This window comes from Ranitomeya variabilis, chromosome 2 (assembly GCF_051348905.1).
Source record: "Ranitomeya variabilis isolate aRanVar5 chromosome 2, aRanVar5.hap1, whole genome shotgun sequence".
Taxonomy (NCBI): Eukaryota; Metazoa; Chordata; class Amphibia; order Anura; family Dendrobatidae; genus Ranitomeya; species Ranitomeya variabilis.
In genome coordinates this window covers 469,162,884-469,177,557 of record NC_135233.1, presented here as the reverse complement: position 1 = coordinate 469,177,557, position 14,674 = coordinate 469,162,884, and the positions used below count along the sequence as shown (strand labels likewise).

The following is a 14,674-nucleotide window of genomic DNA, read 5'->3' as shown; positions in this document are numbered from 1 at the left end:
ATAATAAAACAAACATCATGAGTATACAGCAGGAAATGTTCTCCTAAAAACAATATACGCTGAGAACAGCCACTAGGCAAGACAAAAAATATATGTAGTAACGTGACACCTGAGTCCACAATTATTGAATGCACTTAGAATCATAATAATACTGCAGTGAGATCTATATACAAAACAGAGAAATGCCTGTATAGCACAAAATGATCTGTATAAGATCTATATACAAAACAGTTGAATGCTTGTATAGCACCAAATGAAGGCCCCTAGATATTATGTGAACCACAAACTGGAGAAAATGCTAAAGCCCTAGACTCTATATCTATGGACAACATGCTCTTAAAAAAAAAAAAAAAAAATTTGGAAACTAATTTCCTATGTGTAAAAGCGGAAAACTACCGCAATGAATCTGCATGATGATACCATATAGAGTGAACAACAATGACTCCAAGGGCTAAGCCAAATGTGGAGGGATCTACTCCAGGGATTCTAAGATTCTAAGATATGGTATCATCATGCAGATTCATTGCGGTAGTTTTCCGCTTTTACACATAGGAAATTAGTTTCCAATTTTTTTTTTTTGTAAGAGCATGTTGTCCATAGATATAGAGTCTAGGGCTTTAGCATTTTCTCCAGTTTGTGGTTCACATAATATCTAGGGGCCTTCATTTGGTGCTATACAAGCATTCAACTGTTTTGTATATAGATCTTATACAGATCATTTTGTGCTATACAGGCATTTCTCTGTTTTGTATATAGATCTCACTGCAGTATTATTATGATTCTAAGTGCATTCAATAATTGTGGACTCAGGTGTCACGTTACTACATATATTTTTTGTCTTGCCTAGTGGCTGTTCTCAGCGTATATTGTTTTTAGGAGAACATTTCCTGCTGTATACTCATGATGTTTGTTTTATTATATTTTCTATTAAAATTGATTTTTATGTTATTTTAGTGCCTATGCCTCCTTTTTCCCATAGATATTTCTTTATGGGTAATGGGATTTAATCAGAAAGAAGCAGTTGCAAGCTCCTGCTGTTTTGTCTCTCTTATCATAAGTGAGATATGAAAGGGCACATTTATAAAATTATCATAGTACAGGAACTTTTTTTTAAACATCCAATTATTATTCCAAGATCTATTAATTAAAATGTGCTTTGTTCGTGGGACAAGCCCTTGAAATCAGATGAATGCATGAGTCTGTCAGATTATGAGCCCTGATTTCTGCACACTTTTTTTTTTCATGAGTAAGACTGCCTAGTGCAGTCGAAACGCGCCGACTGGGTAATGTCGACCATGTAAATATTTCTTTTGTATGCACTGTATTTTCTTTTGAAAATGAAAATCCAGTCCTATTGATCCGGACTCTCAATCATGCTGAAAGTTTGGGAGCAAATTAGGAGGGCTAGCTTCCGACCAACCGCTATCACATGTGTATAGCCAATTTCAGACCTGACTGCAATCCTCGCCCTATGTTCCCCCATGTCGGCACGGCTGACACAAGCTAAGTATGCTTGATTTCATTATTTTTAAGGCCGGCGTCACACTGGCGAGTTTTACGGACGTAAGAGCGCAGAAACTACGTCCGTAAAACTCGCATAACATACGGCACAATTATTCTCAATGGGGCTGCTCCTATTAGCCGTATATTACGGTTCAGTATTATACGGCTTTCTACGGCCGTACAAAATCGCAGCATGCTGCGTTTGTCAGCGTACTGCGCAAAAAAATCGCCAATGAAAGTCTATGGGGGCGAGAAAAATACGGATTCCACACGGACCAGCAGTGTGACTTGTGAGAAATACGCAGCGGTGTTAGTGAAAAGTCGGTAATTCAATTGCCGGCTTTTCATTTCTCCTGCACAAACCCGACAGGATATGAGACATGGTTTACATACAGTAAACCATCTCATATCCCCCTTTTTTTTGCATATTCCACACTACTAATGTTAGTAGTGTGTATGTGCAAAATTTCAGCGCTGTAGCTGCTAAAATAAAGGGTTAAATGGCGGAAAAAATTGGCGTGGGCTCCCGCGCAATTTTCTCCGCCAGAGCGGTAAAGCCAGTGACTGAGGGCAGATATTAATAGCCAGGAGAGGGTCCATGGTTATTGGCCCCCCCGTGGCTAAAAACATCTGCCCCCAGCCACCCCAGAAAAGGCACATCTGGAAGATGCGCCTATTCTGGCACTTGGCCACTCTCTTCCCACTCCCTGTAGCGGTGGGCTATGGGGTAATGAAGGGTTAATGCCACCTTGCTATTGGAAGGTGACATTAAGCCAGATTAATGATGGAGAGGCGTCAATTATGACACCTATCCATTATTAATCCAATTGTAGGAAAGGGTTAAAAAACACACACACACATGATTGAAAAGTATTTTAATGAAATAAACACAGCGGTTGTTGTAATAATTTATTGCTCTCTCAAATCCATTTGCAGTCCCTCGCTTGGCAACATAATAAACGCACAAGATACATACCTTCTGATGTACTGTCAGGTCCAACGATGTAATCCATCTGAAGGGGTTAACTAATATTACAGGCAGGAGCCCTGCTAATGCAGCTGTGCTCCGTGCCTGTAATCCCCGGCGAATGAATGAAATGTAGGTCATTGACCTACATTTCCTTCAGTCGCGGTGATGCGCCCCCTGGTGGATGTCCTCATATGACCTGGAGCGTGGGAAAAAGTTCCCAGGCTGCAGTTCATGAGAACATCCACCAGGGGGCGCCTCACCGCGAATGAATGAAATGTAGGTCAATGACCTACATTTCATTCATTCGCAGGGGAATTACAAGCACGGAGCACAGCTGCATTATAGCAGGGCTCCTGCCTGTAATATTAGTTAACCCCTTCAGATGGATTACATCGTTGGACCTGACAGTACATCAGAAGGTATGTATCTTGTGCGTTTATTATGTTGCCAAGCGAGGGACTGCAAATGGATTTGAGAGAACAATAAATTATTACAACAACCGCTGTGTTTATTTCATTAAAATACTTTTCAATCATGTGTGTGTGTGTTTTTTAACCCTTTCCTACAATTGGATTAATAATGGATAGGTGTCATAATTGACGCCTCTCCATCATTAATCTGGCTTAATGTCACCTTCCAATAGCAAGGTGGCATTAACCCTTCATTACCCCATATCCCACCGCTACAGGGAGTGGGAAGAGAGTGGCCAAGTGCCAGAATAGGCGCATCTTCCAGATGTGCCTTTTCTGGGGTGGCTGGGGGCAGATGTTTTTAGCCAGGGGGGGCCAATATCCATGGACCCTCTCCTGGCTATTAATATCTGCCCTCAGTCACTGGCTTTACCACTCTGGCGGAGAAAATTGCGCGGGAGCCCACGCCAATTTTTTCCGCCATTTAACCCTTTATTTTAGCAGCTACAGCGCTGAAATTTTGCACATACACACTACTAACATTAGTAATGTGGAATATGCAAAAAAAAGGGGGATATGAGATGGTTTACTGTATGTAAACCATGTCTCATATCCTGTCGGGTTTGTGCAGGAGAAATGAAAAGCCGGCAATTGAATTACCGGCTGTTCACAGATATCGCGCTGATTGAAATCTAAATACAGAATATATATATATGTGTCACAATGACATATATATATATATATATATATATATACTGTATATATGTTTTCCCGAACATTTGAGCACATAAATCCATTAGATGTCGGTTTTGCAAGCCTGCGCGAAAATCTCGCAGTACGGATGCCATACGGATTACATACGGAGGATGCCATGCGCAAAATACGCTGACACACCCTGACTACGGATCACTATTTTGGGAACATTTCTCCGTATTACGGCCGTAGTACGGACGTATAATACGTGGCGTATTGTCTTACGCCAAGTGTGACGCCGGCCTAACACATCCATGGCTTCCGTAATTTTGTTCTTTGGGGTGACGTCTCTTTTTAAGAATTCAATAATGTTCTGTTGCTTTGTGTGATATGACTTACAGTTTTTTTCTCTCTCTCCCCCCCCCCCCCTCCGTGCAGTGGGACTTAGTCTGTAATCATCGAAAAATGAGGCAAATAGCTCAATCAATTTACATGGCCGGGGTGTTGGCTGGAGCTTTCATGCTCGGGAGTTTGTCTGACAGGTAATCTTACATAATATGTGTTTATGGTGGTTCAGATGGCGGGCACACATGTAGGGCGCAGTCAGACGGCCATATAACATGGACAAAAGTTGCATTGCTTTGCATGGACAGGCCGGAAGCTCTCCTGACCCAAGCGAGGCAGCTGCATAGAAATACAGGCTGTCACGCTCGGGTCAGGATAGCCGCCGGCCAGTCCGAGCAGATTATCGTCCGTGTTATATGGCCGTCTGATTGCGCCCTTAAAGAAATAATCTATGACGTTAAGGTATGTTCAAACGAGGCAGATACGCTACTGATTTTCTTGATTCTGTAAAGCAGAAAGATAAGTCAGCTCACCGTTGTAGGGTCTCCACCAACGCATGAAGTTCAGGGATTCAGCGAGCCCCTTGGCTAGGGCAGGTAAATCCAATCCAAAGAAAAAACAGTCATCTCAGATAAAATATGTGCAGCTTTATTGCACTTCCATTAAAAAGAAGCCATAATAGGACAGGGCTCTGGTGTTAACGCTTTTCGACACAAGGGAGACGTTATGATGAAAACTGTTTGAGTCGAAACGCGTTAACACCAGAACGCTGTCCTATTGTGACCTCATATTAATGGAAGTGTAATAAAGCTGCATATATTTTATCGGAGACGCCATTTTTTCTTTGTTTTGGATTTATTGATTCCGTGCTGATAACGGCTCAATAACCCACATGGCCCTACTCACAAGGACCCTCCAGACCAAGCCCTCCTACGTCTCGATTTGGTCCACAACAATAAAAATGAATGAAATACTAATGGTAAAAATGGACACATGGATCAAAAATGGGTAAAAAAAATCAGATCTGACAAAACACTGCATAGCACTGGTGAAAAAAACTGTTTTTCTTGTATGAAAAAAACCCAGAAAACAACGTCAGAAAGGGCTTTAACTAGGTTTAGCCTCTCACAGCGTTGAAGTTCAGCCCCTCAGTTGTTGCATAGTGATTGCAGCATCTAAGGCTACTTTCACACTTGCGTCGGTACGGGTCCATCTCTATGCGTCGGGCCAACGTACCGACGCACGTTGTGAAATTTGAGCACGACGTGGGTAACGAATGCAGTTTTTCAACGCATCCGCTGTCCATTCTAAAGTCCGGGGAGGAGGGGGTGGAGTTTCGGCCGCGCATGCGCAGTAGAAAATGGCGGACGCGACGGACAAAAAAACATTTACTTGAACGTTTTTTCGTGCCGACGGTCCGCCAAAACACGACGGATCCGTTGCACGGACGGATGTGTGGCGATCCGTCGCTAATACAAGTCTATGGGCATAAAACGCATCCTGCGGGCACATTTGCAGAATCCATTTTTTGCCCAAAACGACGGATTGCAACGGATTAAAAAAAACGCTAGTGTGAAAGTAGCCTAAGGTGTTTGACAGAGGGAGAAGGCTCCTTCTGTTGCCCCATTGCCTGCCCTGATGACTGTGAGACTTTTGGGGGTGCAATATGATTCTGTGGAGACCACAGGTATTAATAGCTTAGCAATGTATCTAGTGAATGTTGTCCTGTATAATGTATAAGTACGGTAGTTTAGGAAAAGATTGATGAAAAAAAGTGGAGACAGATGGGTTGTCCTATTGTTATATTCAATAAATAATACATTTTGATTTTGTATTTATTAGGTTTGGACGAAAAGCCATTCTGAGTAGTTCTTGCCTGACCATGGCTATATCGGGCACGTGTGCTGCCTTCCTTCCCAGCTTTGTGACGTACTGCGTCTTCCGGTACTTGTGTGGGATGGCTTTCTCTGGGATTGTTCTCAACACCATCTCTTTGTGTATGTGGACAACTCTCCCTGTAATCTCAAATGATTGCTTTGAAAGTTAACAATCTTACATATAATATTAGTTTATTAAAAATTAAAGGGTTAATCTCAGGCTCCTTTCTTCAGGAGCGCACTGCTCCCCTGCCTAGCGGCTTCCTGCTGGCACTTTTGCAACTTCACCCATTTATGATTATGAGAAAATTCCTGTAAAGGTCTCTATCCACTGAATGGTTTCTTAAACTTTAGAGCAAATGGCAGGATTTTTAATTTTTTTTATATACATTAGTTCTCCAACTACATCTCTTTAAATGGGTTTTCCTGAGTTTCCAAACCTACACTACACCTATCCATATGTTGTGCACCAGACTGTAACTCTTGAAAACTCCTTAAAAGCTCCTTTCAGAATGCCATAAAAAACTCTAAAAATGTATGCCATTTTTCTACTTTTTCATTTAACCCCTTCATGACCCAGCCTATTTTGGCCTTAATGACCTGGCCGTTTTTTGCAATTCTGACCAGTGTCCCTTTATGAGGTAATAACTCAGGAACGCTTCAACGGATCCTAGCGATTCTGAGATTGTTTTTTCGTGACATATTGGGCATCATGTTAGTGTTAAATTTAGGTCGATAATTTCTGAGATTATTTGTGAAAAAAACGGAAATTTGGCGAAAATTTTGAAAATTTAGCAATTTTCACATTTTGAATTTTTATTCTGTTAAACCAGAGAGTTATGTGACACAAAATAGTTAATAAATAACATTTCCCACATGTCTACTTTACATCAGCACAATTTTGGAAACAATTTATTTTTTTGCTAGGAAGTTATAAGGGTTAAAATTTGACCAGTGATTTCTCATTTTTACAACAAAATTTACAAAACCATTTTTTTTATGGACGACCTCACATTTGAAGTCTTTTTGAGGGTTCTATATGGCTGAAAATACCCAAAAGTGACACCATTCTAAAAACTGCACCCCTCAAGGTGCTCAAAACCACATTCACGAAGTTTATTAACCCTTCAGGTGTTTCACAGCAGCAGAAGCAACATGGAAGTAAAAAATGAACATTTAACTTTTTAGTCACAAAAATGATCTTTTAGCAACAATTTTTTTATTTTCCCAAGGGTAAAAGGAGAAACTGGACCACGAACGATGTTGTCCAATTTGTCCTGAGTACGCTGATACCTCATATGTGGGGGTAAACCACTGTTTGGGCGCACGGCAGGGCTCGGAAGGAAAGGAGCGCCATTTGACTTTTTGAATGAAAAATTGGCTCCAATCTTTAGCGGACACCATGTCGCGTTTGGAGAGCCCCCATGTACCTAAACATTGTAGCTCCCCCACAAGTGACCCCATTTTGGAAACTAGACCCCCCAAGGAACTTATCTAGAAGCATAGTGAGCACTTTAAAACCCAAGGTGCTTCACAAATTGATCCGTAAAAATGAAAAAGTACTTTTTTTTCACAAAAAAATTATTTTAGCCTCAATTTTTTCATTTTCACATGGGCAACAGGATAAAATGGATCCTAAAATTTGTTGGACAATTTCTCCTGAGTACACCGATACCTCACATGTGGGGATAAACCATTGTTTGGGCACATGGTAAGGCTCGGAAGGGAAGGAGCGCCATTTGACTTTTTGAATGAAAAATTATCTCCATCGCTAGCGGACACCATGTCACGTTTGGAGAGCCCCTGTGTGCCTAAACATTGGAGCTCCCCCACAAGTGACCCCATTTTGGAAACTAGACCCCCCAAGGAACTTATCTAGAAGCATAGTGAGCACTTTAAACCCTCAGGTGCTTCACAAATTGATCCGTAAAAATGAAAAAGTACTTTTTTTTCACACAAAATTTCTTTTAGCCTCAATTTTTTCATTTTCACATGGGCAACAGGATAAAATGGATCCTAAAATTTGTTGGACAATTTCTCCTGAGTACACCGATACCTCACATGTGGGGGTAAACCACTGTTTGGGCACATGGTAAGGCTCGGAAGGGAAGGAGCGCCATTTTACTTTTTGAATGGAAAATTAGCTCCAATCGTTAGCGGACACCATGTCGCGTTTGGAGAGCCCCTGTGTGCCTAAACATTGGAGCTCCCCTACAAGTGACCCCATTTTGGAAACTAGACCCCCAAGGAACTTATCTAGATGCATAGTGAGCACTTAAAACCCCCAGGTGCTTCACAGAAGTTTATAACGCAGAGCCGTGAAAATAAAAAATAATTTTTCTTTCCTCAAAAATGATTTTTAGCCTGGAATTTTTTATTTTACCAAGGGTAATAGGAGAAATTGGACCCCAAATGTTGTTGTCCAGTTTGTCCTGAGTACGATGATACCCTATATGTGGGGGTAAACCACTGTTTGGGCGCACGGCAGGGCTCGGAAGGGAAGGCACGCCATTTGGCTTTTTGAATGGAAAATTAGCTCCAATCATTAGCGGACACCATGTCGCGTTTGGAGAGCCCTTGTGTGCCTAAACATTGGAGCTCCCCCATAAGTGACCCCATTTTGGAAACTAGACCTCCCAAGGAACTAATCTAGATGTGTGGTGAGCACTTTGAACTCCCAAGTGCTTCACAGAAGTTTATAACGCAGAGCCATGAAAATAAAAAATAATTTTTCTTTTCTCAAAAATTATTTTTTAGCCCACAATTTTTTATTTTCCCAAGGGTAACAGGAGAAATTGGATGCCAAAAGTTGTTGTCCAGTTTCTCCTGAGTACGCTGATACCCCATATGTGGGGGTAAACCAATGTTTTGGCACACGTCGGGGTTCGGAAGGGAAGTAGTGACGTTTTGAAATGCAGACTTTGATGGAATGCTCTGCGGGCGTCAGGTTGCGTTTGCAGAGCCCCTGATGTGCCTAAACAGTAGGAACTCCCCACAAGTGACCCCATTTTGGAAACTAGACCCCCAAGGGAACTTATCTAGATGTGTGGTGAGCACTTTGAACCCCCAAGTGCTTCACAGAAGTTTATAACGCAGAGCCGTGAAAATAATAAATGTATTTCCTTTCCTCAAAAATATTTTTTTAGCCCAGAATTTTTTAATTTTCCCAAGGGTAACAGGAGAAATTTGACCCCAAAAGTTGTTGCCCAGTTTCTCCTGAGTACGCTGATACCCCATATGTGGGGGTAAACCACTGTTTGGGCACATGCCGGGGCTCGGAAGGGAAGTAGTGACGTTTTGGAATGCAGACTTTGATGGAATGGTCTGCGGGCATCATGTTACGTTTGCAGAGCCCCTGATGTGCCTAAACAGTAGAAACCCCCCACAAGTGACCCCATTTTGGAAACTAGACCCTCCAAGGAACTTATCTAGATGTGTGGTGAGCACGTTCAACCCCCAAGAGCTTCACAGAAGTTTACAACGCAGAGCCGTGAAAATAAAAAATCATTTTTCTTTCCTCAAAAAAGATGTTTTAGCAAGCAATTTTTTATTTTCCCAAGGGTAACAGGAGAAATTTGACCCCAATAGTTGTTGTCCAGTTTCTCCTGAGTATGCTGGTACCCCATATGTGGGGGTAAACCACTGTTTGGGCGCACGTCAGGGCTCGGAAGGGAAGTAGTGACATTTGAAATGCAGACTTTGATGGAATGGTCTGCGGGCGTCATGTTGCATTTGCAGAGCCCCTGATGTGCCTAAACAGTAGAAACACCCCACAAGTGACCCCATTTTGGAAACTAGACCCCCCAAGGAACTTATCTAGATGTGTGGTGAGCACTTTCAACCCCCAAGTGTTTCACAGAAGTTTATAACGCAGAGCCGTGAAAATAAAAAATAATTGTTCTTTCCTCAAAAATTATGTTTTAGCAAGTAATTTTTTATTTTTGCAAGGGTATCAGGAGAAATTGGACCCCAATAGTTGTTTCCCAGTTTGTCCTGAGTACGCTGGTACCCCATATGTGGGGGTAAACCACTGTTTGGGCGCACGTCAGGGCTCGGAAGGGAAGTAGTGACATTTGAAATGCAGACTTTGATGGAATGGTCTGCGGGCGTCATGTTGCATTTGCAGAGCCCCTGATGTGCCTAAACAGTAGAAACACTATCATGATTCTCAATGGCGAGAGAACATAGCCCAGCATATATAAGAACTAGCTCTTGGAAGATGGAATCTAAACTGACCATGAACTAAACCTGCCGCACAATTAACAGTGGCCGGGTAGCGTGCCTACGTTTTATCCCTAGACGCCCAGCGCCAGCCGGAGGACTAACTAATCCTAGCAGAGGAAAATACAGTCCTGGCTCACCTCTAGAGAAATTTCCCCAAAAGGCGGACAGAGGCCCCCACATATATTGGCGGTGATTTTAGATGAAATGACAAACGTAGTATGAAAAAAGGTTTAGCAAAATCGAGGTCCGCTTACTAGATAGCAGGAAGACAGAAAGGGCACTTTCATGGTCAGCTGAAAACCCTGTCAAAACACCATCCAGAAATTACTTTAAGACTCTAGTATTAACTCATAACACCAGAGTGGCAATTTCAGATCACAAGAGCTTTCCAGACACAGTAACGAAACAGCAGCTGTGAACTGGAACAAAATGCAAAAACAAACAAGGACGAAAGTCCAACTTAGCTGGGAGTAGTCTAGTAGCAGGAACATGCAAAGAAAGGCTTCTGATTACATTGTTGACCGGCATGAAACTGACAGAGGAGCAAGGTTATATAGAGACTCCCACATCCTGATGGGAACAGGTGAACAGAGAGGATGATGCACACAAGTTCAATTCCACCAGTGGCCACCGGGGGAGCCCAGAATCCAATTTCACAACAGTACCCCCCCCTCAAGGAGGGGGCACCGAACCCTCACCAGAACCACCAGGGCGATCAGGATGAGCCCTATGAAAGGCACGGACAAGATCGGAGGCATGAACATCAGAGGCAGTCACCCAAGAATTATCCTCCTGACCGTATCCCTTCCATTTGACCAGATACTGGAGTTTCCGTCTGGAAACACGGGAGTCTAAGATCTTTTCCACAACGTACTCCAACTCACCCTCAACCAACACCGGAGCAGGAGGCTCAACGGAAGGCACAACCGGTACCTCATACCTGCGCAATAATGACCGATGAAAAACATTATGAATAGAAAAAGATGCAGGGAGGTCCAAACGGAAGGACACAGGGTTAAGAATCTCCAATATCTTGTACGGGCCGATGAACCGAGGCTTAAACTTAGGAGAAGAAACCCTCATAGGGACAAAACGAGAAGACAACCACACCAAGTCCCCAACACAAAGCCGAGGACCAACACGACGACGGCGGTTGGCAAAAAGCTGAGTCTTCTCCTGGGACAACTTCAAATTGTCCACTACCTGCCCCCAAATCTGATGCAACCTCTCCACCACAGCATCCACTCCAGGACAATCCGAAGATTCCACCTGACCGGAGGAAAATCGAGGATGAAACCCCGAATTACAGAAAAACGGGGACACCAAGGTGGCAGAGCTGGCCCGATTATTGAGGGCGAACTCCGCCAATGGCAAAAAAGCAACCCAATCATCCTGATCCGCAGACACAAAACACCTCAAATATGTCTCCAAGGTCTGATTAGTCCGCTCGGTCTGGCCATTAGTCTGAGGATGGAAAGCAGACGAAAAAGACAAATCTATGCCCATCCTAGCACAGAATGCCCGCCAAAATCTAGACACGAATTGGGTCCCTCTGTCAGAAACGATATTCTCCGGAATACCATGCAAACGAACAACATTTTGAAAAAACAGAGGAACCAACTCGGAAGAAGAAGGCAACTTAGGCAAGGGAACCAAATGGACCATCTTAGAGAAACGGTCACACACCACCCAGATGACAGACATCTTCTGAGAAACAGGCAGATCCGAAATAAAATCCATCGAGATGTGCGTCCAAGGCCTCTTCGGAATAGGCAAGGGCAACAACAATCCACTAGCCCGAGAACAACAAGGCTTGGCCCGAGCACAAACGTCACAAGACTGCACAAAGCCTCGCACATCTCGTGACAGGGAAGGCCACCAGAAGGACCTTGCCACCAAATCCCTGGTACCAAAGATTCCAGGATGACCTGCCAACGCAGAAGAATGAACCTCAGAGATGACTCTACTGGTCCAATCATCAGGAACAAACAGTCTACCAGGTGGGCAACGATCCGGTCTATCCGCCTGAAACTCCTGCAAGGCCCGCCGCAGGTCTGGAGAAACGGCAGACAATATCACTCCATCCTTAAGGATACCTGTGGGCTCAGAATTACCAGGGGAGTCAGGCTCAAAACTCCTAGAAAGGGCATCCGCCTTAACATTCTTAGAACCCGGTAGGTATGACACCACAAAATTAAACCGAGAGAAAAACAACGACCAGCGCGCCTGTCTAGGATTCAGGCGCCTGGCAGACTCAAGGTAAATTAAATTTTTGTGGTCAGTCAATACCACCACCTGATGTCTGGCCCCCTCAAGCCAGTGACGCCACTCCTCAAAAGCCCACTTCATGGCCAAAAGCTCCCGATTCCCAATATCATAATTCCGCTCGGCGGGCGAAAATTTACGGGAAAAAAAAGCACAAGGTCTCATCACGGGGCAGTCGGAACTTCTCTGCGACAACACCGCCCCAGCTCCGATTTCAGAAGCGTCGACCTCAACCTGAAAAGGAAGAGCAACATCAGGCTGACGCAACACAGGGGCGGAAGAAAAGCGGCGCTTAAGCTCCCGAAAGGCCTACACAGCATCAGGGGACCAATCAGCAACATCAGCACCCTTCTTAGTCAAATCACTCAATGGTTTAACAACATCAGAAAAACCAGCAATAAATCGACGATAAAAGTTAGCAAAGCCCAAAAATTTCTGAAGACTCTTAAGAGAAGAGGGTTGCGTCCAATCACAAATAGCCTGAACCTTGACAGGATCCATCTCGATGGAAGAGGGGGAAAAAATGTATCCCAAGAAGGAAATCTTTTGAACCCCAAAAACGCACTTAGAACCCTTCACACACAAGGAATTAGACCGCAAAACCTGAAAAACCCTCCTGACCTGCTGGACATGAGAGTCCCAGTCATCCGAAAAAATCAGAATATCATCCAGATACACAATCATAAATTTATCCAAATAATCGCGGAAAATGTCATGCATAAAGGACTGGAAGACTGAAGGGGCATTTGAAAGACCAAAAGGCATCACCAAATACTCAAAGTGGCCCTCGGGCGTATTAAATGCGGTTTTCCACTCATCCCCCTGCTTGATTCGCACCAAATTATACGCCCCACGGAGATCAATCTTAGAGAACCACTTGGCCCCCTTTATACGAGCAAACAAATCAGTCAGCAGTGGTAACGGATATTGATATTTAACCGTGATTTTATTCAAAAGCCGATAATCAATACACGGCCTCAAAGAGCCATCTTTCTTAGACACAAAGAAAAAACCGGCTCCTAAGGGAGATGACGAAGGACGAATATGTCCCTTTTCCAAGGACTCCTTTATATATTCTCGCATAGCAGCGTGTTCAGGCACAGACAGATTAAATAAACGACCCTTAGGGTATTTACTACCCGGGATCAAATCTATGGCACAATCGCACTCCCGGTGCGGAGGTAGTGAACCAAGCTTGGGTTCTTCAAAAACGTCACGATAGACAAGAATTCAGGAATCTCAGAGGGAATAGATGATGAAATGGAAACCAAAGGTACGTCCCCATGAGTCCCTTTACATCCCCAGCTTAACACAGACATAGCTTTCCAGTCGAGGACTGGGTTATGAGATTGCAGCCATGGCAATCCTAGCACCAAAACATCATGTAGATTATACAGCACCAGAAAGCGAATAATCTCCTGGTGATCCGGATTAATACGCATAGTTACTTGTGTCCAGTATTGTGGTTTATTACTAGCCAATGGGGTGGAGTCAATCCCCTTCAGAGGTATAGGAGCTTCCAAAGGCTCCAAATCATACCCACAGCGTTTGGCAAAGGACCAATCCATAAGACTCAAAGCGGCGCCAGAGTCGACATAGGCGTCCGCGGTAATAGATGATAAAGAACAAATCAGGGTCACAGATAGAATAAACTTAGACTGTAAAGTGCTAATTGAAACAGACTTGTCAAGCTTCTTAGTACGCTTAGAGCATGCTGATATAACATGAGTTGAATCACCACAATAGAAGCACAACCCATTTTTTCGTCTAAAATTCTGCCGCTCGCTTCTGGACAGAATTCTATCACATTGCATATTTTCTGGCGTCTTCTCAGTAGACACCGCCAAATGGTGCACAGGTTTGCGCTCCCGCAGACGCCTATCGATCTGAATAGCCATTGTCATGGACTCATTCAGACCCGCAGGCACAGGGAACCCCACCATAACATCCTTAATGGCATCAGAGAGACCTTCTCTGAAAATCGCCGCCAGGGCGCACTCATTCCACTGAGTAAGCACAGACCATTTACGGAATTTTTGGCAGTATATTTCAGCTTCATCTTGCCCCTGAGATAGGGACATCAAAGCTTTTTCCGCCTGAAGCTCTAAATGAGGTTCCTCATAAAGCAACCCCAAGGCCAGAAAAAACGCATCCACATTCAGCAACGCAGGATCCCCTGGTGTCAATGCAAAAGCCCAATCTTGAGGGTCGCCCCGGAGCAAGGAAATTACAATCCTGACCTGCTGTGCAGGATCTCCGGCAGAGCGAGACTTCAAGGACAAAAACAATTTGCAATTATTTTTAAAATTTTGAAAGCAAGATCTATTCCCTGAAAAAAATTCAGGCAAAGGAATTCTAGGTTCAGACATAGGTGCATGAACAACAAA

At 43.6% G+C, this 14,674-nt stretch overlaps 1 protein-coding gene across 1 annotated transcript in view; it reads left to right on the top strand.

Annotated features, from left to right (window-relative positions):
- Window positions 1-14,674, top strand: part of LOC143806785 (solute carrier family 22 member 6-A-like) — a 56,513-nt gene that overhangs the window by 1,629 nt on the left and 40,210 nt on the right. Inside the window, exons 2-3 of the mRNA XM_077287694.1 lie at window positions 4,015-4,118; window positions 5,764-5,918. Coding sequence (XP_077143809.1) covers window positions 4,015-4,118; window positions 5,764-5,918 — 259 coding nt within the window. The remainder of the gene's footprint in view (window positions 1-4,014; window positions 4,119-5,763; window positions 5,919-14,674) is intronic.